Genomic DNA, 24,574 nt, shown 5'->3' with positions numbered 1-24,574 from the left:
ATTTTTTCTCTAGGTTCTTGAGGTGGGGGCTTAACTTACTGATTTGAGATGTTTCCTTCTTTTCTCTTATGCATTTACTGCTATAAAATTTCTTCTTAGCACTGCTTTAGCTGTGTCCCACTAATGCTTATAAGCTGTATTTTCATTTTCATTAAGTTCAATGTATTTTAAAAAAATTTCCCTTGAGATTTCCTCTTTGACTCAAGGATTATTTAGAATTGTGTTGTTTAGTTTCTAAATGTTTAGAGATTTTCCTGTTATCTTTCTGGTTTTTTTCTCAAAAAATTTTTTTTTGCCCATGCCACACAGTATGCAGGATCTTGGTTCCCCAACCAGGGATCAAACCCATGCCCCCTGCATTGGGAGCATGGAGTCTTAACCACTGGGCTGCTAGGGAAGTCCCTTATCTTTCTGTTATTGATTTCTAGTTTGATTCCACTGTGGTTGGAGAACACACTCGTATGATTTCTATTCTTTTAAATTTGTTGACGTTTGTTTAATAGTCCAGGATATGGTCTACCTTGGTATATGTTCCATTAAAAAAATGTATATTCTGGTGTTGCTGGGTGGAATGTTCTGTAAATATGGATTAGATCCTATGGGTTGATGGTGTTGTTGAGTGCTTCTGTTTCCTCATTGATTTCCTGTCTAGTCATTCTATCAATAATGGGGAGAGGGGTGTTGAAATCTCCAACTATGATTCTGTATTTGCCTATTTATCCTCTCAGTTCTATTGGTTTTGCTTTTGCATTTTCAAGATTTTATGCTTAGTTTTCAGAAGTTTAATTGTTATGTGTCTTGGTGTGGATTTCTTTGACTTATCCTATTGAGGATTTACTCAGATTCTTGAATCTGTAAGTTCATGTCTCTTTACAAATTTGGGAAATGTTCAGCCCTTATTTCTTAGAGTACTTTTTCAGTCCTGTCATCCTTCTCTTTTACTTCTGGGACTCTGATGATGTGAATGTTAGATTTCTCTTTTTTTTTTTTTTTTTTCCCCACAGATCCCTGAGGCTCTGTTCACTTTCTTTTAGTCTATTTTCTCTCTGTTGTTCAGATTTGGTCATTTTTATTATTCTATCTTCCAGTTCACTGATTCTTTCCTCTGTCCCTTCCATTCTGCTGTTGAATCCATCAGTGACTTTTTAGTTTCAGTTATGGTATTTTTCAGTTCTAAAATTTCCATTTGATTTTTCTTTATCTTCTGTTTCTTTGCTGAAGATTTATATTTTTTCAGTTGTTTCTAATGTATTCGTAATGGCTTATTGACGTATCTTATCATCTTTGTGTGTCAGATCATTCTAATATCTTTGTCACCTTGGTGTTGACATCTACTGATTGTCATTTTTCATTCAGTTTGAGGTATCCCTAGTTCTTGGTATTTCAAATAATTTTCAACTGAAACTCAGACATTTTTGTATTATGTTCTGAGACTCTGGATCATATTCAGAGCTTCTGGTTTAGCTGGGCTTTTTGAACACAACTCTGGCAGTATAAGGGGGGATGTTGCCTCATTAATGCCAGGTGGAGGTAAAATTAATTTTTGTGCATGGTGTGAGTTAGAGGTAAGGGCTAATTTCCCCACACTGACTATCAACCTAGACTATTTATTGAAAAGATCATCCTTTCCTCCCTTGGTCCTTGTGACTTAACCAGGTAATTGTGCAGGTGTGGGTCAGTTCGAGACTCACTGCTTCACTGTTAAAGTGTCAACTGTGCGCCAGAATCCAGGCAAGGAACAAGAACCTCACGGACCTAATGCTTATAAAGACATGATCTTGAAAAAGGGAGTAAGTGTAATGGTGAATAAACTCGTAGCTGTATTACAGGGGCACAGCAGAGGGCTCCGCAAACGAATCTGGAGTGGGGTGTGGTATCATTGAATGTGTCCTGGAGGTGATGATCCCAGAGCCATGTGTGGAAGGATGGGTAGGAGTTGTCCAAGAGAAGAGGATGGCAGCAGAAGGACACTCCAGGCCAGAAGGAAGGGACCATAGCTACAGAGAGTCAAGAAACATCTGTTTTGGGACTTCCCTGGTGGCGCAGTTGTTAAGAATCCACCTGCCAATGCAGAGGACGTGGGTTCCAGCCCTGGTCCAGGAAGATCCCACATGCCGCGAAGCAGCTAAGTCCGTGCGCCACAACTACTGAGCCTGCACTCTAGAGCCCGTGAGCCACAACTACTGAGCCTGAGCTCTAGAGCCCATGAGCCAAAACTACTGAAGCCCACGCACCCTAGAGCCCATGAGCCACAACTACTGAGCCCATGTGCCACAACTACTGAAGGCTGCATGCCCTAGAGCCCGTGCTCTGCAACAAGAGAAGCCACTGCAATGAGAAACCACGTACCGTAACTAAGAGTAGTCCCTGCTCGCCACAACTAGAGAAAGCCCGCATGCAGCAATGAAGACCCAACACAGCCTAATAAATAAATAAATAAAATTCATAAAAAATAAATTAATTAAAAGAAAAGAATCATCTGTTTCTTGGGGTGTTGTCCATGGGGTGCTGTTAGCAGTTTAGTTTTGCAGGAGCCAAAATTTCTGGAGATGAGGCTGGAGATGTTGATGGGGGCAAATCCCTGGGGCATGACTGACCATGTCACAAAGCTTGGGATTTACTCTGAAGGCAGTGGGCACCTAGGGGAGGGCATGGTCAGAGGATCCTTGGGGACAGAGGGGAGGATGCACTGGAAAGGCCGGGCTAGAGGCTGAAAGACCCATCAGGAGAATGATGCAATGGTCCTCAGGGATGAGGAGGGACCAGTCACACTGTGGCATGGGGCTGGGGAAGAGGGTATGGGTGGCATCTGCTCCCACCAGTCAGGTGATTGTCAGGCCAGGGAAGGAGCAACTGGGCTTTAATGTGGGTTCGCCAGCCATGCTGGTAGTAGGCCTGGAGTGGATACCAGATCTCCTGACAGCAGTCCTCTCGCCACAGAGACAGAGGCTGACCACAGGTGCACAGGGCAAAGGGGCCACCTGATGTGGGAGACAGCTGAGGTATAAGGCGGTTACGTAAGTGAGGTGCTGCTGTCTCCAAGGCCCAGTGGTACTCAAGCAAACCAGACAGAACACGATTCAGGTCAAGAGGGAACGTGAGAGACTGATCGGATAAGCAAGGAGGGTGATGAACACCCATCGATGGTGGATTTGTAAACACAGATCTCCCCAGTGCCTGGGGGCCTGGGGAAATAGTTTGCTCAGTTTCTGCCTTCTAAACATGGACGCTGCACTCATGCTCTGACCACTGCCTTGTCTGAAAGGAAGGATGTGCTAAGTGTAGATACTTGGCGGAATGCCTTTCTAGAACCCCTTCTCTTAGAACAGGCATCTTTCTTGTAATCTCACTTGGGCACCCCACCCTTATGTCCTCTGCCCCTCCCCACCTGCCACGGAGATGGAGCCAGGATGGGCCCCTGACCACACCTGTGTTGACCATGTTGTGTCTGGGCTGGTCTCTTGACCAGAAGAACTGAAATGGGCCCTGTTGGAGGGGTGGCCAGGTGTCCCAAGGAGCAGAGAACAGAGGAATGAAGGCCATCAGACAGCCCTGTGCTTGGGGACAAGAGATGCCCCGTGTCCTTATGTAGAAGCGGCCCTCTTGTTTAAGCCAGCCTGAGAAGGCTTCTCTGTCTACAGCCCTCAGTGCTAGTTGTCGCACTGAGGGTTAACATCACGGCCTTGTTGAAATGACCCTATAATCCAAAGTCTGGGTGTGTGCCCAAGGGAACTGTGTCAGTTATCCATTACTATGTAACAGAATGTCCCCAAACACAGCGCCTTCAAACAATGGTAGACAGATAATGGCATTATCTCACATGGTTTCCGAGGGTCAGGAATCTGGAAGCAGCTTAGCTGGGTGTTTCTGGCTCAGGGTCTGCAGCCTCTGTGAGGCTGCAGTCAAGCGGTCAGCTGAGGCCGGAGGAGCCCCTTCTCAGCTCACTCACTGGTTGTTAAGATGCCCCAGGTCCTCACTGATCGTTGGTCAGAGGCTTCAGTCCCTTAAGACAGGGCATTTCTATAGGACTGCAGCTCGCTTCCCTCAGAGAGCGAGGGAGGAAGAAGAGAGAGAAGGAGACAGAGAGAGAGGACGTGTGGGTTGAGTGGGGTTGGTAGGTAATGGGGAGGAGGGTGGGAACAAGCGTTCTGCAGAGCTTAGAGAAAGGCTGTGGTGTTCCAGAATGTTGCTTAGGGCCCTAGTGATAAGATGCAGCAGATGAAGAAGGTGGGGGACCATGAAGGCCTCGGTGGCACTGAGGGAGCGTGGGACGGGGACGTCCTGGGGGTTATACAGTACGGAGCCCAAGGGTTTAATCAGGGAAACGACATTTTCTCATAACTCCGGCATCAATGTGTAGAGAATGGAATTGGGGAAGCCAGGTGACAGCAGAGAGATACTTCATTTCCTGTTCTCAGATGTGGAAACTGATTCTTAGAGAAGTGAAGCAGCTTGTGGGAGGCCACAGAGCTAGGAGCTGTGGAGCTGGCTGTGAGCTTGGGCACTCTGCCTGGAGCACACGCCCTTCACCTGACGGCTCTAAGCACCTGTGACAGGTTGAATTGTATCCCCCCAAGAGATATGTCCAACTCCTGATACTTGCGAGTGTGGAATGTGATCTTATTTGGAAACAGATGTAACCATGTTAAGGATCTTGAGATCATGGTGGATTTGGGGTGGGCTCTATAGCCAATGACTGGTGTCCTCATAAGAGAAAGGAGAGGGAGGTTTGAGACACACACACAGGGGGAAAAGGCCAAGTGGAGAGGGAGGCAGAGACTGGAGTGAAGGAGCTACAAGCCAAGGATGTCCAGGACCTCCAGCAGCAGCCCCAGAAGCAGAAAGGCACGAGCAGACCCCAGAGGGAGCGAGCGCCTGCCGACACCTCGGTTTAGGGCTTCTGGCTTCTGGAACTGGGAGAGAATGAATTCCTGCTGTAGTAAGTCACCCCACTTGTGGTCATTTGTTACAGCAGCCCTAAAACATTAATTCAGCTTCTGAAGCCCCTTCCAGGGGCAGCCAGATGTCCCCATGTTTCCAGATACTCAGCAAGCCTGGAAAGACCCTGAGCACCCAGACCTGAGTGGGAGAGTGAAGGGACCCCGCCTCCTGCTGCCTGATTTTCCCAGGAAAGTTCCATGATGCCACCTGCTCCTCTAGGGCCTGACCTGAGCTAAAGATGGCTTCAAACCAAGATGGAGGTGGGGGGAGAGAAGGAGAGAGAGAGAGAGAGAGAGAGAGAGAGAGAGAGAGAGAGAGAGAATGAACCCAGATGGAGAAAGAAGGGCCTCTCAGACTTCAGTATTCATAAGAATCATCTGGAGGGCTTGAAACACATCCCTGGGCACCTCTGCTCCCCCGCTCCGACACCAAGAGGTTCTGATTCAGTAGGTGGGAGGTGAGCCTGGGAACGTGCATGTCTCACACGCTCCCAGTGACATTGATGCTGCTGGTCTGGGGCCCACACTCTGAGTAGCACTGTTCTAGGCAGAGGCAACAACTTGGACAGAGGTCAGGCAACAAGAGGGGTTGGAGCAGAAGCGTGGGCAGGAAAACCCCAGCAGGCGTGGCGCACAGAGGCCCCACCTGGGAACGCCTGATGATGGCGTGCAGGTGGGACGGCGCACGTCCACGACGGTCAGGGGCGTGTCTAAGGCCAGGATGCCAGCTCCAGGGTCTGCTCCTGGAAGGGGAGCTGTGCGTGGACCAGGCATACACAGGAGAGCATGAGACTTGGGGGGCCAAGTGGGTCAGTTGGGGCCTTGGGTCAAGGCTCTTGAGCATGGGGGTTGGTGGCTGCCATGGACGTTCAGAGAGGGCCCCCCACCTTCGGGCTGGGGGAGCCAGTTCCTAAACGTCAGTCCCACCAACAGCGTCTCCGTCAACCCAACTGGGTGTCTGCGAGTTTCTCAAGATCGCCAGCCTGTGAACGCTGACACTGGGGCTGGCAGGCGAGCTCAGCTGCAGGGGGCCCAGCTTTGGATTGTCTTAAGGAGACAAAACTGATACACAGGCCATATTGAAACCAGTCAGGAGGCCTCAGAGGGAGCCTCTGTCCTCCCGTGATTGTTCCCAAAAGACAAGACCCCTTCCATCTGCAAGGCTAGGTCCCTGGCTTTGCAAATGCCACCCACCCCCCATGGAGCCCCGCAAGGCCCAGGCAGCTCGGCGGGCCGTCATAAACAGCCCTTCCCCAGCTGGTAGGAGCTGTTTTCTTTTCCCCTGTAAGCGGTTTGTTCCTGGTCATAAATTCTGCAGGCCCAGTCGGCCGGGCTAGGATGTACACGTTGGTAAACACTGCAGTTAAAAACACGCTTCCCGGCTGAGAAAGGGGCCCAGACAATGGAGCCTTGTCTCCAGCAGCAAATCTGACAGCCACCTTCTTTGATTCCTCAACCTTGCTGCAGGCTTGTATGAAATTGGCCCCATTCTCCAGGGTCCATCAAACGTGCATTTAAACTCCTTCATTAGCATCTTCCTCTGATCCATAACCGCTCGGCAAATCCAACAGTCACTTCGGTGAGGGCAGCGCGGTTTCTATCTGGTGAACATCTAAAACTCCTTGACAAAGTTCCTTTTAGAATTTACTTCCTTTGTTCCGTCTTCGTCTTCTGTTGAGATCTTTAGTGGCCAATGTACTCCGAGATGACTTGGGGACAAAAATCCCGTCTGGCCCAGACAGTAAATCTAGCCTCCATTCAGACGGGTTAAATGCATGCTTTATGCCTATTGTCACAGGCTCTCCAAAGTTCCTGCGCCTTTAAGGGTTTCCTACAATAAATTAAACCCATCACACCCGGTCGTGGTGGAGGGAGGACCGGCCTGGCTGCAGTGCGGAGGGTCCGCGTTCGCCTGGGACGAGCGGGCTGCACCGAGGCCGCCAGGCATGGGCACTAACCTCCCTGCACAGCCCACCAATCCCCTTGGACTTCTGGCCTCGAGCTACTTAGCAGTCTTGTTTGCAAGAGGCCAAAAACCCAACTCCAAGTGGATGTGGCCAAAATGCACTGGCAGGCACAGGAAGCCCTGGAGCGGGGGAGTGGCTTGCTCGGGCCTCCACCGGCCCAGGACTCCGCTGCACTCTCTCCCCATCCTCGGGGGCCACCATCCTCAGGCTCCCTCCTGGTGGTCACAGGATGTCGGCAGCGGCTGGAGCCTCAGGTTCCTGTCTATCAGGACTGAGCGAGAGTCCTTGCCCAGCTTTCCCTAGCAAGAGCCTTATTGGCTCGGACTGGGCCACATGACCTTCCCTGACCAATCCCAGCATTCCCTAAGAAGAGCCTCATTGGCTGGGATTAGGCCACGTGACCATCCCTGATCAATCCCAGGCCTGGGTTGTGTGCCCTGCCTCTGGTCAAGGCAGTGAGTCCACCTCCAAAAGGGACTGTGGGGTAGGGGAGTGCTCCCCAGGGGAAAAGTGGGTTCTGGCTCCCAGAAAGGGGGGGATGGGCGCTGGGTAGCCAGACCAAGGGCACTGGCTATGGTCTCTAACCAAAGGCATCCCCCTTGTACCACAGACCTAAGAGTCATGGTGGCAGCTGGTGGCTCGGAGGCGGGAACCCAGGCACCTTCCCTGCACACGTGCCTCTGCTTCAGCCTGGGATTCTGTCACCCCGTGGCCATCGTGCTACCTCCTGTTCACCGCAACGCAGATGGGCTGCCCATGACTCCCTGGCGTTTCTCTTTGGGAAGACTTTCAGCTGGAAGGGGATTAGTGTTCTGCAAGTCAGGAGTTCACGGGTCTGGAGACCGCCACGAATCTGAGCGCCGCGTGTGCTGGGGATGGTGGCTCTGGCTAGCATGGAGAGCACGGGCAGAAGGGTCAGGGGTTTCAGCAGATGCTTTTGAACCCTGGGTCTCTGACCATGGACCAGTCCAGTAGAAAGAGCATCGTGGAGTGTGGCAGAGACCAATCCTCCCATCTTTCATTACTGTCAAAACCACGATTTGGACAAACACTGACCCAGCCTTCTTTACCAATGTGCCGAGTACATGACACGGTAGTGGCCAGTGACATATGATGGGGGTTATTGGAAGGGGCTCCTGGGGAGATCCCTAACAGCTAAACGGCCCCTTCTGCCCTTTCCGTACTCCCTGCCCCAAACACACATGTGGTGGGATCCCATCCTCCCATCATTGTCTATATTTGACACTGTCAGACTTCTACCTTTTTTTTTGTTTGTTTTTTGCGGTATGCGGGCCTCTCACTATTGTGGCCTCTCCCGTTGCAGAGCACAGGCTCCAGGCGCGCAGACTCAGCGGCCATGGCTCACGGGCCCAGCCGCTCCGCGGCATGTGGGATCTTCCCGGACCGGGGCACGAACCCTTGTCCCCTGCATCGGCAGGCGGACTCTCAACCACTGCGCCACCAGGGAAGCCCCCCCTTTTTTTTTTTGCCAGTCTGATGGATGAAACACGCCATCACTAACTGTTTTCATTTTCATCTCCTTAATTACCAGTGAGGTGTGATGCCTATTTCAGATTCTTTCTCGGTATTTTGAGTCTTTCTTGGTATCAAATGGGTATCCTTTACCCATTTTTTTCTTTCACTTTTTGATTTGTAGAAGTTCTTTACATATTATGGATACACATCCTTTGTCAGGTGTAAACACTGCATACATCTTCTCTCTATCCGTGGCTCATCTTTTCGTTTTTCCTGTGGTATCTTTTGTCATACTCGAATTTTTTTTACTTCTGACCTAGTTAAATCAATTGATCTTGTCTTAAGTGTGCTTTCTGTGTTGGTTTAATACATCACATCTCAGGGTCGTACGGATGTTCTCCCAGGTGTTGTTTTAAAATTGTATGGATAATCCTTGTATATTTAGGTCTCCTAGTAACTGAAATTTATTTCTTTTTGTGGGTACGAGGAAAAGATCTAATTTTACCTTGCTTTCCTTTCTAAAGCCAGTTGTCCCAGACTCACATATTGAATGGTTTTTCTTTGTTTTCTTTTTTTTAAAATTAATTTTTATTGGTGTATAGTTGCTTTACAATGTTGTGTTAGTTTCTGCTGTACAACAAAGTGGATCGACTATACGTGTTCATATATCCCCTCTTTTTAGGATTTCCTTCCCATTTAGGTCACCACTGAGTAGAGTTCCCTGTGCTATACAGTAGGTTCTCATTAGTTATCTATTTTATACATAGTAGTGTATATATGTCAGTCCCAATCTCCCAAGTCATCCCACCCCTCCCTTCCCCCCTTGGTGTCCATACCTTTGTTCTCTACGTCTGTGTCTATATTTCTGCTTTGCAAAGATAAAGTTCATCTGTATCATTTTTCTTTGTTTTCTTTTAGAAATATTTATTCTTATAGATTCTTTCCATAAAGTTTGTGTCTCTATTCTGTCTCATCAGTCTATTTATTCACACATCAATAACACACAGTTTTAATGATAATAGTTTTACTTTGAATCCTCATCTCAGACACAACTCTTCCTTGCTCTCTCCTTCCTTCCTTACCTCTTCCTGTCTTCCTTCAAGACCGTCTTCCTGTTTTTAGCGCCTTACTCTTCCATATAAGCTTTCAGATCACTTTGGAAAGTTTCATGATATAGCCTACAGGAATTTTGATTAGATTTGCCTTGAATTCATAATCGTTTTGAGTAGAATTGTCATATTTACACGGTTGAGTTTGCTTGAACGTGGCACACCTTGTAATTTATTTAGAGCTTAGTTTATATCTTTCAATGAAGATTTGTAATTTTCCCCATAAGTCTTGCATGTCTTTTGTTAGACTTGTTTGTAGATGATGTTCATTATTTGATGTTATTTTTTTTATTTGACTCTATTTTAAATGTTACTTTTTTTTTTTTTTTTTTTTTGCGGTATGCGGGCCTCTCACTATTGTGGCCTCTCCCGTTGCAGAGCACAGGCTCCGGACGCGCAGACTCAGCGGCCATGGCTCATGGGCCCAGCCGCTCCGCGGCATGTGGGATCTTCCCGGACCGGGACACGAACCCATGTCCCCTGCATCGACAGGCAGACTCTCAACCACTGCGCCACCAGGGAAGCCCTAAATGTTACCTTTTTAAAGATACTTTTTATGATTGTTGTTGGTGACTAGGAATGTAATTGAATCGCTCTGATTTTCTTGGGAGAAAATAATTTATCAGTGAATAAGGGCAAATAGGTATAGTTAAAGATCAATAGAGAAATAGAATTCCAGAAGATATTCAATTAAAAACAAAACAAAACAGGCAGGAGAGGAGGAACACAGGAGAAAATGAAACAGAGGAGACAAATAGACCTAAATCCAGCTACATAAAAATTGTATATATGCTAATGAATTAAACACTTCATTCTAAAAAAAGAAGCAAAGTCCAACCTGCTCTGGACAAGAGGCACACTTTAATATAAAGACACAGACAGACTGAGAGGAAATAGATGGAAAAATGTTAAGCCAGGCAAATGATAAGCATAAGAAGGTTGAAGTGGTTTTATTAATGAAATAAAATAGGCTTCAAGACAAAGTGTAATGCTGAGATAAAGAGGAACGTTTTGTAAGAATATGAACTAAATATATCAATAGTTAATAAATTTAGAAAATAGTAAAGGAGCGTGAATAAGGAAACCTTCAACTCTAATCGTCAATGTGCTCGCTTCTGTTTTCAGTCCTGTCATTTTGTGCTTAGAGTATTTCGATCCTCTGTTACTCAGCACACACATTTAGGATGACCACGTCTTGGTTAAGTGACTCTTTTAGCACTGTACAATGTCTCTCTTTTTAAAAAAAATTTTGTTTTACTTATTTATTTTTAACATCTTTATTGGAGTATAATTGCTTTACAATGTTGTGTTAGTTTCTGCTGTATAATGAAGTGAATCAGCTATACGTATATATATATACCCCCATATCCCCTCCCTCTTGCGTTTCCTTCCCACCCTCCCTACTCCACCCCTCTAGGTGGTCATAAAGCACCGAGCTGATCTCCCTGTGCTATGCGGCTGCTTCCCACTAGCTATAGCAACCTAAGTGTCCATTGACAGATGAATGGATAAAGAAGATGTGGCACATATATACTATGGAATATTACTCAGCCATAAAAAGAAAGAAGATTGAGTCATTTGTAGTGAGGTGGATGGACCTAGAGTCTGTCATACAGAGTGAAGTAAGTCAGAAAGAGAAAAACAAATACCGTATGCTAACACATGTATATGGAATCTAAAAAAACAATGGTTATGAAGAACCGTGGGGGCAGGACAGGAATGAAGACACAGACTTAAGAGAATGGACTTGAGGACATGGGGAGGGGCAGGGTAAGCTGGGACGAAGTGAGAGAGCGGCATTGACATATATACACTACCAAACGTAAGATAAAATGCCCCTCCTTATATCTTTTCTTCTGTCTTTCTACTTTAAACCTAGTTGTGTATTTATATCTAACGTGGGTTTCTTGTATATAGCCTGGAGTTGCGGCTTGATCTTTTGTTTTTTTTTGCTGTACGCGGGCCTCTCACTGTCGTGGCCTCTCCCGTTGCGGAGCACAGGCTCTGGACGCGCAGGCTCAGCGGGCATGGCTCACGGGCCCAGCCGCTCCGCGGCATGTGGGATCCTCCCGGACCAGGGCACGAACCCGCGTCCCCTGCATCGGCAGGCGGACTCCCAACCACTGCGCCACCAGGGAAGCCCGGGCCTTGATCTTTTTTCCAGTCTGACAGTATCCAGGAAGAATTCTGAGTGTGATTAAATACTTTCTTCTGACTCAAAATTGCCACCACATGCCCCATGTCTCATTTCTTCAGGGACCCAGAGTGTGTCTTCCTCTCTTTCCTCGCCTTAAATCGGTCCTCTCTGGTCAGCAGGGAGAATGACTTCCATTTTACAGATGCGGATGCGCAGACTCCAGGAGCGGATGTGAAGCGCTCCAGCCCCTCCCACCAGACTTTCCCGCTCCCCTGTCCGCGAGGCGGCTGCAGCTGCGGGGCAGGAGGGCGACCTTGAACTGACCCCGTGGGCTGAGAAGGAGACTCGAGCTTGCCACGAGGAGCTTCTCCTTGTTTACACAAATAAATGGATCCACACAGGCTGTTGTGCATTTAAATTGGATTGATCAGGAACCCACTGAACACTGAAGTGAATTTTCCAGAAACTACAGGACGTAGGTTTGCCCTAGAATTAATTGGCACCTTGTACTTATTGTTAAAAAAGAAAAAAAAAAAAAGGTTCTTGTAAACCTCTGCCCACGTCTTCAATGCTGGGATAATGAGTATAATTGAAAGAGATTTAGGAATTTTTTAAAAAAGAAAACCTCGCGGCCTTCTGCTTGGCATATGGCTGAGATGGGGCAGAAAGGGAAACTGAGCTTGCCTGAGCAGGGAGATTGAATATCAAAGGTGGCAGTCCCTCCCGAGAGTGTGGTGTTTGTTGAGCCCCATCTGGACCCCTGCGCAGTCGGAAGGTGGTGGATGGGGAAGGCCTCCACTCCCAGGTCACTCGATCTGCTCCCTTCCGCCCACTCTCTGCTGGCTCAGGTTAGCCCTGGAAACCCTCCACACGTCTGCAGGTACACACGTCATCTGTCCAGCTAAATCAGGAGGGGATGGATGCCTCCGCGGGATTTTCCAAACCTCGAGGGGCATTTAAATCTGCAAGTACCTCCTGATTGGCGTGGGGAGTCCCTGCGAGGCCCCATGGGAGCCAGCCTCAAGCTCAGCCTGGGCCACCCGCTCGTAAATGGTGGAGACACATGAGGGCGAACTCCTGAGGCTAGGACACGAGACACAGGTCCCCTGAACTCCAAGACAGCACTAACTGTTAAGTGACAGTGGGGACAGCGGGGGCTCTGGGGTCAGAGAAGGGATTCAGAGGCAGGTCTGAGGAGTGCTGACGGGACACGGCCGATATGCCCCATGGGAGGCAGGTATGCCCCATGGGAGGCAGGTTTGCCCCAGGACGAGGTGAGCGCTTGTATCTATCGTTCGAAAGGGATAAAGAGCTTGTAAGCATCTTGCCCCTCTGACCTGTGGGAGCCCGGTTTTCCACACACAGTCTCTTTGGCTCGTCCGGAGCGACCCCATCAGGTTCTTATTACCTCGCATCTCAGCGGGGGAAGCTGAGGCTGGGGGTCCCTTCAGGCACAGTTGCAAAGATAGGCCTCTCAGAGGAGGGCGCCTGTGTCTCCGAGGCCAGGTGGGGCTGGGGTGAGGCTGGAGGGCTTTTCTCTTGCACAGCAAACAGGGAAGCTGGCTTTGGAAGCGGGCTAGCTCAAGACCTGTCTGGGACCCAGCAAATGGCCCAATGGAAACAGACCACAGGGTCTGGGCAGGTGAGTTACTGGATAAGGATGGGGCTGTGCTGGGGGCTTGGAATCCCAGACAAGGTACGGCCTGAGTCCAGCATGGTGGGTTCACAGCTGTCCTCCTACTAAGATTACCTCTGTCCTAGCTCCGTGGGGCTGGATGAGACGCAGGGATGTTGTCTTATTTTACAGACGAAGAGACCAAGGTGCAGGGGTAGTGAAGGACTTTCCGGAAGCACCAGCTGAGTAAATGGCCAAGCAAAGATGAGACCGCCAAGTCTCCCCATCATGGTGGGCTCTCCATTCCTGGTTCTCACACTGCCAAGGGCACCATCCTTTCCTAGAAGGTAGGGCTGCACCTGGGCCCGGCCCACGCGTCTGGCTTCTCCCTTGGCAGTAGAGTTTGTGGGGTCTGTGTGTAGCGCGGGTGGGATGGGGGTTGATGTCGAGGGTTTAAGGCTGGGCAGCTTCTCCCACTCCCATGAAACTGAGCCTTTTACATGTTCCCCCACTTGGTGAAAACCCCCTCCTCTGTGCTCAGTAAAGGTTGTTGGGGTGGGAGGCTGCCCCTTCCCCCAACCCTGGATTCCCTGAGAGACCCAGGGGAGACACTTGCAATACAATGAGGCCTCTGTGTCTCCAGGCATGGGACTGAGCACCTCCACGTGGGGATGTCTGGAATTGCAGGTTTTAGAAGCCTAGATTAGGGCAATGATTGACAGTTCTCCAAATCCCAGTGCCTGTGGGCATGGCCACATCCCTCCTCTGGATGCCTTTTTGTCTGTCCCCTCTCTGTCCTCCCACCAACAGAACATGCAGGCTGCTTCCTTGGTGTGAGGCATTGGCCTGACTCCCCGGCCTGGCCTGTGGGCCTGGTTATAGGAGGAGGCTGGAGGTGCCTTTGGGAGCCAAGCCCCTGGGCGCTTGCAGGAGGCATCACCACATGGTCAGTGAAGATGATGAAGTTTAAGCACCACACCCTTCACTTACGTGGGTCCAGCCCAAGGTTCGGCTCAGGCCTCTCTGCCCCAGCCTACGAGCCACCCCTGCCCCTAGGTCTTGTTTCTGGGTTGGGGGCTGGCCCTCAGGACAGCCTGCCCCAGGTGGACCTCATGGAGATTCCTGCTTGGGGCCACAATGACCAGGAGTCAAGGCTACCTGTTCCTTCTGGGACCAGAGATAGCAAGGACCTTCCTGAGCTGGCCTGGCTGCTCCCCTGTGGTCACTGGGGGCGTGAGTGATGCCAAAGGGCTAGAGTCCCCCAGCAGACACCCCCCCAACACATACACAGGAAACTGCAGGGGACACTTCTGATTTGGCCTTAATAATAAACAAATCTCAGTCAAACGTGCTGAGGATGGGTCTTTCATTTATGAAGTAGAAAATCATATTATAAAATCACTGTCACACGAAGAGGCAACCAAAAAGAATGCAGCCCTACAAACATGTAGGAAAACAAGTGTAACAGGGGAGGGTTAGGCAGTCAGTTAACCATGCCATCATATGCTCTTTTTCTGCATTTGGTGATGTTTATAATATGTGTCATTTGTTGTGATTTCTTTCTCATTCGAAATGACCATTTTGGGACTTAATTTGTATTTGCAATTTAGTATGCTTTTTCTTAAATGGGCGTCCAGATTGCATAAGCTTTGGGCCCCAGAAGTCCGGATCCACCCAGCCCCAGTCTTGCCATTTGCTCAGAGTCGAGCTTCACTCTTCCTTTCTCTGGGGCTCCGGGTGGAGGCCCAGGTTTTGTATTGCCCTTCCCACGAGGAGACCCGCTTAGAAGAGTATGTCCCACCCCCTTGTTGTATTGCCCTTCCCACGAGGAGATCCGCTTAGGGACTTATGTCCCATCCCCTTGAAGGGGGCGAAAGCCGTTGCAGGTATTCAATTTCCCGATCCCGGGGTTTGTGGGCATCTTGGGTCCCCACGGAGGCCTCTGGTGAAAGAGGAAGTGAGGGAGGCAGACAGGGGTGGGGGGCAGGGCTCTGAGATCCAGATCAGACCAGATGGCAGGAACAGGTGAGCAGGTGAGCAGGGTTCCAGGATACCCTTCCCCTGCCCCTTTCCCCTGGATCTCCAGCCCCACCCTTGCCCAGCCCAGGACAAGATGCCAGAGGAAGCTCGCTTTGTGTGCTGTTGCTACCCCCAGTGAGAGCTGGCCAGCCTCCGCTAAGCACGAGGGCATGTGGGCTGCTTTATGACGGCAGATGCCCTGCTATCTGGGGCTTGCATGTGCACCTTTGTGGGTAGGTCCCCATGCGCACATCGTGAGAGGGAGAGGCGTCACCGCCAGGAGGCAGATCATGCCAAGAGTAAGGAACTCTTCTCACCAGCACTTGGAATCCAGACCTGTTCAACGTGGCTCTTTGGCCTTGCTGACTCTGGGGATATGTCTGTAGATAAACTTTAAGGTCCCTCTTGGCTCGGGATTTCAAAGAGTCCCAAGTAATTATTTTGTAGAAGAAATATAGTAAAAGCCAGCCATTTATCCATCCATATAGCCATTCATGTACCATCCAGGTATCCATATATCCACCCATCCACTCACACAGCCATCCACCCATCCATCTATCCTCCTCTCCCATCCATCCACCCATCCATCCATCCATCCATTCACCCACCCATCCACCCACTCATTCACCCATCCATCAATCCATTGATCCATTTGATCCATCCACCCAACCATCTATCCATCCATCCATCCATCCATCCATCCACCCATCTATCCATCCATCTGTCTGTCCATCCATCCATCCATCTATCCATCCATCCATCCACCCATCCACCCATCCATCCATCCATCCATCCATCCATCCATCCACCCATTCATCCATCCATCCATCCATCCATCCACCCATCCATCCATTCATCCATTTATCCATCCATCCATCCATCCATCCATCCATCCATCCACCCATCCATCCACCCATCCATCCATCCATCCATCCATCCACCCATCCATCCATCCATCCATCCATCCACCCATTCATCCATCTATCCAACCATCCATCCATCCACCCATCCACCCATCCATCCATCCACCCATTCATCCATCTATCCATCCATCCATCCATCCATCCACCCATCCATCCATCCATCCATCCATTTATCCATCCATCCATCCATCCATCCACCCATCCATCCATCCATCCATCCATCCACCCATCCATCCATCCATCCATCCACCCACCCATCCATCCATCCATCCATCCACCCATCCATCCATCACTCTGATCAATGCTCAATGAACCACACATAATGCTGAGGCCAGCTCTGGCTGCTGGGTGCTGGGGACACAAGGGCATCAGACATGGTCTTTGCCCTGAGGAGTTCTCAGCTTTATTCTGAGGAAAGATCAGGGAAGAAACAATTGCAACACGACAGGATCCATGCTCTGGTTGAGGCCGGGGCAGTGGGCACCCAAGGAGCCTTAACTCAGCTGGAGTTAGACCGAGGAAGTCTTCCCAGGGGAGGAGACCTTGACTCTGGGTCCCGAGGAAGCCCAAGGGGTTCAGGTGGAGGGAGATGGAGAAGGACATTCCAGACCAAGGGACAGACCTCTACTTCAGCCTCAAGGGACAGCCTCTAAGTGGATGTGCATGTCCCTTACCTCCCAGATTTCACACCCTTGTGTAGCGTCCTCCACACTGAATCAAGGTTTGTTTGGGTGATGGATAAAGTGAAGGAAAGATGACAGTGTGTGGTTAGGTTGTAAAGGGCGTTGTAGGTTCCACTTTGCTGTCATGAATCCAAGCCAGCTGCCATGACATGAGGACACTTAGCATGTCCTGTGGAGAGGAACTGAGGCCTCCTACCAGCAGCACCAACTTACCAGCCTTGGAAGCAGATCCCCGAGCCCCGGTCAAACCTTCAGAGGACTTCCCCTTGCCCACAGCTGCCTGCTGCCTTGGGAGACATGGCACTGCTGAACCCCACCCCTCCCGCATTCCTGACCCACAGAAACCATGAGGATGACAAATGCTTATGACTGCTTTGACCCGCCATGGTTGGGGTAATTTGTTATGCCACAGTAGATAACTAATACGAGGGCATGGAGAGAAAGCTGCTAAAGCCCTAGCACTGGCCCTTCCTTTCCTGTGCCAGCCACCTGGACAAGGAATCTGGCTACCATGAATGGTTCTCCCCAGGGCCAGGGGCCAGATAGAAGAAATTTCCAGAAGTAATTTCCTGCTCATTCGTTCATTCAATGGATAATTTTTTGAGGGCTCACCCTCCTGGAGCCCTCTGTCTGGAGGAAGACAGACAATGAAGAAATAAATGAAGAGGTGAGTGCTGTGAAGGAAGATTAAGCAGGATGAGAGGGTGGGGAGTGTCTGGATACGGGTGTGGGTGCTATTTTCATTAGGGGGTGTCAAGGCAGGCTGCACTGATGAGGGGACATTGAGCAGAGACCTGAGAAAAGTCTGAGAGTGAGCCCTGTGGTATCTGGGAAATAGTGTTCCAGGTGGAGGCAAGCATAGCACGTGCAAATGTCCTGAGGCAGAAGCTTGCTTGGCCTCTTAGAGGAACAGCAACGGGCCAGTGATGCTGGAGCAAAGTGAGAGAGAGGCTGAGTGGGAGATGTGAAGGCAGGCGGTGGGGGGCAGGCCACGGTGATGTGTCTGGAGAAGGTAAGGGGCTGGTTCCAGGCCTGGGGACTTATTCCAGCAGTTCTCACACTCCCAGCTCTTTGCCACTGGCTGACAGAAGCCACAAATGAAGGCTCTGGGACACCCTTCAGCTGGGGATCTATGTTGAGGGCCCCAAGCTGGGTTATGGCCAGCAGGAAGCACTCCATGTGTCTTGCAGCCATCTTTGGCATTAGCTTCAGGGTGTGGAGGGGGAACTGCCTTTTCTGCCTCTTGTCAGCCATGTTGCTGCATCTCACTTCCTCCAGAATAAACCTCAACTCCCTCAGCCTGGAGTTTGAGGCTCTTGTGAGTTCGCCTCCAGCTCACGCGTCTGGCCTCCCCTTCCGCCTGAGCCCACCTTGTTGCCTGAGCCTCCTCTCCCCTCTGCGCTGTGTGGCCACCCAGCCTGAGAGGCATTCTCCTCCTTTGGGGTTGAGTTCCTACTGTGTGATGTTACCAGCATCTCCCCCAGCCCTGGCAGAGATGCCAGGCGCATAGCTGTGTTTGTTCTTTATAACCGACTGAATTCTATTTATTGATCTTCTAAAATGGAACACAGTTGCTGTTAATGTTTTTTTTCCTTAAGCTTGTGAGATCTTTGGGTGAGATGGGAAGGGCGTGGCTCTCAATGTACAAAAGATTCAAGGAAGAATCAGAATCCCTCCCATAAAAGTAAGGAAATGGCTTTTACTTCTACTTTAAGCAAGACACAGTGGAGAGTCTCAGATCTCAAGGTTGCAGTAAAGACTGTCGCGAAGCCTGGTTAGAGAACCCCTTTCCACCCAAGTCCTGGGTGGCAGAGGGAACACTGAGGACCCCGATCCAGTCACTTTCCTGACGAGGAGACCGAGGGCTGAGGTGGAACCCGATCTCCCCTCCTACGCTCCAGCTCTATGCTAACTTGTCAAATAGATATGTGATCTTAAAACCCTTAACACTCGTATCTCTCAACCCTGATGAAGAGACATGACCTCCCTGTGTGCCCAGCTGCCTGGCAGACCTTAGGGACAACTTCCCGTGGGAAGGACCAGTGATGCCAGCTCCCTCCTCCAGCTCCCCTCAAGGTCACCAGAGTCCCCACACGCTTCCCTCCAGTCCTCCGTCACCTGGCTCCCCCATCCTAGCCTTACCTGGATTTCTCATTCCCTAAACATTCATTAATTTAACAAATATTTATTGAGCACCTACTGTGTACGAGGCTCTTGCTGGGAGCTACGGCTATAGCGGTGATTGTGTCAGCCTGAGACCCTGGCCTGCTGTCATGTCTCTTTTTCACTAGGGTCCAGGGAGAGAGCTTTGAGTATCAATACTCAGCCCAGGGTGGGCCCTGCCTGAGTGGTACTCGGCCCTGATGTGGGCCTCGGGAAGTTTCGTCTTTTTTTAATTTAAATATTTTTTTTCAAAAACAAACAACTTCTTATTAAAGTATAGTTGATTTACAATGTGGTAGTTTCAGGTATACAGCAAAGTGATTCAGTTATTCATATATATATATGTCTATTCTTTTTCAGATTCTTTTCCATTACAGGTTATTATAAGATATTGAGTATAGTTCCCTGTGCTATACAGTAGGTCCTTGTTGTTTATCTATTTTATATAGAGTAGTGTGTAATCTGTTAATCCCAGACACCTAATTTATCCCTCCCCCATCTTCCCCTTTGGTAACCGTAAGCTTGTTTTCTATGTCTGTGAGTCTATTTCTGCTTTGTAAACAAGTTCATTTGTATCATTTTTTAAAATTCCACGTATGTTACAGCATATAATATTTGTCTTTCCCTGTCTGACTTACTTCACTTAGTATGATCATCTCTAGGTCCATCCGTGTTGCTGCAAATGGCATTATGTCATTGTTTTTATGGCTGAGTAGTATTTTATTATTTTTATTTATTTATTTATTTATTTTGGGCCATGTTGGGTCTTCGTTGCTGCACGCGGGTTTTCTCTAGTTGCGGTGAGAGGGGCTACTCTTCGTTGCGGTGCCCAGGCGTCTCATTGCGGTGGCTTCTCTTGTTGCAGAGCATGGCTCTAGGCACATGGGCTTCAACAGTTGTGGCATGTGGGCTCAGTAGTTCTGGCCCACGGGCCCTAGAGCGCAGGCTCAGTAGTTGTGGTGCATGGGTTTAGCTGCTCCGTGGCATGTAGGATCTTCCCAGACCAGGGCACGAACCTGTGTCCCCTGCCTTGGCAGGTGGGTTATTAACCACTGTGCCACCAGGGAAGTCCCAAGTATTTTATATATATATATATATATATATATATATATATATATATATATATAGTAAATAATGCTGCTAAAAGCAAATATCATATATTAATACATACATGTGGATTCAGTAAAAACGGGTATAGACAATCTTATTTACAAAGTAGAAATAGAGACACAGATGTAGAGGACAAATGTATGGATACCAAGGGGGAAAAGGGAGGTGGTGGGATGAATTGGGAGATTGGGATTGACACCAATTGTTCATTGCAGCATTATTTACAACAGCCAGGACATGGAAACAACCTAAATGTCCAATGATAGATGAATGGATAAAGAAGATGTGGTACATATATACAATGGAATATTACTCAGCCATAAAAAGGAACGAAACTGGGTCATTTGTAGAGATGTGGATGGACCTAGAGTATGTCATACAGAGTGAAGTAAGCCAGAAAGAAAAAAACAAATATCGTATATTAATGCATATATGTGGAATCTAGAAAGATCTTACAGATAAACCTATCTGTAGGGCAGGAATAGAGACATAGACGTAGAGAATGGACATGTGGACACGGAGGGAAGAGAAGGGTGGGACGAATTGGCAGATTAGGTCTGACATAAATACACTACCGTGTAGTGTAAAATAGATAGCTAGTGGGGACCTACTCTATAGCACAGGGAGCTCAGCTCTGTGCTCTGTGATGACCTAGGTGGGTGGGATGGGGGGTGGATGGGTGGGAGGGAGGTCCAAGAGAGAGGGGATATAGGTATACATATGGCTGATTCACTTCATTGTACAACAGAAACTAACACAACCTTGTAAAGCAATTTTACTCCAATAAAAAAGACAGAAAAAAGAAGACATATATACACTATTGATACCATGAATAAAATAGATAACTAATGAGAACTTACTGTATAGCACAGGGAACACTACTCAGTGCTCTGTGGTGACCTAAATGGGAAGGAAATCCAGAAAAGAGGGGATATATGTCTACGTAGAGCTGATTCACTTTGCTGTACAGTAGAAACTAACACATCTTTGTAAAGCAACTCTACTCCAATGGAAAGAAAAATCCTCTGTGCTCCACTGAACGCCTGATCTATTTACTGTCTCCATAATTTTGCCTTTTCTAGAATGTCATGTAGTTGGAATCCAAATACAGTATTGCAGCCCTTCAGACTGGCTTCTCTCGCTTAGCAATATGCATTTTTGGTTCTTCTGTGTCTTTTGTGGCTTGCTAGCTCGTTTCTTTTTGTCTCTAAAAAATGAACGAACATAACATCGTAAAGCAATTATACTCCAATAAAGATGTGGAAAAAAATAATTAAAAAAACGAATGATATTTTTGTGACTGCCATGCATTCGTGTGGTTCAAAATTCAAAAGGTACCAGAGTCCCCCTCTTAATCCCATCCCCCAGGCACCTGCTTCTCTTCCTCGGAGGTAACTGATGTTAACACTTCTTGAAAGAACATCCTTCTGAAGATGATTTTATACATAGAGAAGCATTTTTCTCCGTCCTCTGTTTTCATTGTGTTAAAATACACATAACACAAAATTTACCATCTTACCTTTTTTAAGTATACAGTTCAGTGGCCTTAGTTTCATGAAATACCTTCTGCAGCCATCCCTGCCAGCCATCCCCATTACACTTTCCTTCTTGTGAATTGGAAACTGTCCCCGCGAAATATTAACTCCCCATCCTCCCCTCCTCCAGCCCCAGGCACCCACCATCCTACCTCCTGTCTTCAGGATTTTGATTACTCTAAATACCTGGATCGTTTCTTTTTATCATCGAATAATACGGGAATCCTTTTATAGAGCCTCCGGTGATTTGACGGGGGAGCTGGATTGAGCCCTTGGGCTCTTCAAAGGGTCCCCAGCCTGGTGAGGTGGCAACACCCTCCTTCAACCTATGAACAGCCCACTGGGTTCCCTTTCCTTCCCATTTTTGTAGCTGGTTGATCTTTTTAAAATTGATTTTTATTGTAGTATAGTTAGTTTCTGCTGTACAGCAAAGTGAATCACCTATATGTATACATATATCCCCTCTTTTTTGGATTTCTTTCCCATTTAGGTCACCACAGAGCATAGAGTAGAGTTCCCTGTGCTATACAGGAGGTTCTCATTAGTTATCTATTTTATACATAGTAGTATATATGTGTCAGTCCCAATCTCCCAGTTCATCCCACCCCTGCTTCCCCCTGTGATAACCATAAGTTTGTTCTCTACGTTGATCTTTTATTTTCTTATTTTCCGGTGTTGGCATATCAGCTGCCCCTCCAGCCCCCACCATGTCCCCACGTGTACTGTGAGATACGCTGCATGTGTCCTGTGGGCTTGGTCATCACTGCTCTGCTCCTTGGTGGTCAAGGAGCTGTGTGCTCCTCAGTGTGCCCGTCTGCACAATGGGTGTTAGATCTGCCGAGCAGGTATCTGTGGGCTCCAGAGGACTCAGGTTATAAGCTCTCTGCATGTCGGGGGATGGTGCATTCCCACCGTGTTTTCTCTGGCTCCTGTGTGGGGTCCCTTGCGGGTGGTTCGTTCCTTCTCAGGACAGCAGGGAACCAGGGGTCTGGGTCTGCCCGTGGGGAGTGTGTGAATCAAAGGAACCGGCCGCAGCTGAAGCAACCTCGCCTGGATTCTTAATGCGGCCTCTTGACAGACCGATTGTGTAACGGCATTCCTCCCAAGGAAACACGTCTGCCCCCTCCGAGAAGGTGCGAGAGCTTCCCAGACACTGAAAGGGCCCTGCTGGGTAAATTAATTCTTCATTATTCCGTTCCCGGGGCTCCCACGTTGGCTCAGTGCCCGGCACACAGACGCCCGCCTGCACCGGGTCGCCCAGACGCGGGGGGCTCCAAGTGCCAGGTAGTCTCGGCCGTCCATAGAATCGGAGGATGAGTTCAAAAATGCAAATTCCCATCCATCCCTTGTCTCCTCCGCCTGGGACAAAGGGGCTGTTGTTGACATGCGAGCGGGCTCTCTAGTATCTAAATATTTTACCCCTAAGGACGCATAGGGTCACGTCCATCTGCACACGACAGCTTTGAGCAGGGCTGGGGTTCCTCCTCCGTGGTCATTGTTTACCCCTCGGCACCTCTGAGAACACTCCCACGGGACCGGAAATGCCACCTGCTGTTAAGACTTCCCAGTGGGGTCATCAAAACCCCGAAACTGGCCAGACTCAAAGCATCAAGAGCGCAGTGCCGACCTTGATGTCCCAGAAGTGGGCGTCCCGGGGGCACGGCTGCCGCGGGTCATCCCAGGCAGGGACAGGATATATCTTTACCGCGATGGAGCACACGCTGGAGGCTTTGCCTGCGAGTGAGCCAGCATCCCTTCTCCCGTCTTTCCTACCCCCGCCCCCCTTCATCCAGGCTAGAGGCGGAAATCCATCACCCCACCGATGAGCTGGGGGGGGTCCTTGGCCAGCTACCGAGGACCCTCAGTTTCCTCATCTGTAAAAGGGGGATGGTGATCTTGCATCCCCATGTTGGGATGTTGGGAATGGGAAGTGTTTGGGACGTGCCTGGCCTGGGGAGGAGCTCAAGAAACGGTGCCTGTTTCATCCAGTTGCTTTTCTTACTGATTCAAGAAGCCATGGGTGTGGGGGTCCCTGCCCCAGTGGGGTGGGCGGTGGGAAGGTCGTGAACAGGAAAAGTGTGGTCAGGGAATCCCTTCTAGGCGTCACCAAAGGGCCCTGAGTTTGGAGGTGACGATCAGAGCAGTGAGGTGGCCACAGTCACGGACACGGACGCCAGGCACCCGGGTTCAGAGCCAAGGCTGCCCATTACCAGCTGGGGCCCCAGTTTCCCCAAATGTGAGACGCAGGCGGTGCTGGCGGCAGCTGCCCGTGGGGTGGTCGCGTGGATTAAATGAACGAGTGTGTGTGTGACGCAAGACAGCCTCCAGCAAATGCATCTTGGTGTTTATTAATACATAACTGTGTCTTCACCGTCGTGCGGCTGGTATCACGGCGCCCAGAGGCCAAGACAGAGGACACGGAAGTTGATGGGGATTTTGTCCCTCATGGGCCTGAGGTCAGTGATCCACGCAGGACTCTTCTTGGAAGTGAGTGATCGGGAGGCTAGAGCAGGAAGCTCTCAGGAAGCCGTGTCCCTCCAGCCGCTATCTCTCTGGGCTCCGGGCTCTTCCTGCCACTTCCTTCCCGGGGCAGCAGGCCGGGAACCCAGAGCTGCTGGCAGGAGGCGTGGGCCGTTTCATGCACCTTGGGAGGAGAGCGAGGTACAGGTGAGGCCATTGTTCTGGAGCGCGGGTGGGGATGATGCGACCTGACAGCCCGGAGGACGGCCCCGCCAGCCTGGCTCGGGCCCCAGGGCGGCCCTTGTGGGCACCCGAGTTACAACACATCCTGTGAACGCTCTGGCCTCTTCATGTGTTTCCAGCGCTGGCGGCTTGGACACACCTGGGAGCGGCATGGCCCGTTCACCAAGCGCTTTGGCGAAGGTCACCAACAGCTG

The 24,574-nt window shown here is 49.5% G+C and overlaps 1 protein-coding gene across 1 annotated transcript; it reads left to right on the top strand.

Annotated features, from left to right (window-relative positions):
- Positions 1-15,947: 15,947 nt before the first annotated feature.
- On the top strand, positions 15,948-16,442 carry LOC132526291 (guanine nucleotide exchange factor subunit RIC1-like; the record flags this gene model as incomplete). Its single annotated transcript, XM_060160353.1, has 1 exon — positions 15,948-16,442. A coding segment is annotated over one exon (495 nt), but the record flags the coding sequence as incomplete, so codon positions are not given.
- Positions 16,443-24,574: the final 8,132 nt, after the last annotated feature.

Source organism: Lagenorhynchus albirostris, chromosome 9, assembly GCF_949774975.1.
Source record: "Lagenorhynchus albirostris chromosome 9, mLagAlb1.1, whole genome shotgun sequence".
In the NCBI taxonomy this organism is placed as follows: domain Eukaryota; kingdom Metazoa; phylum Chordata; class Mammalia; order Artiodactyla; family Delphinidae; genus Lagenorhynchus; species Lagenorhynchus albirostris.
This window is presented reverse-complemented; position numbering and strand designations above follow the sequence as displayed.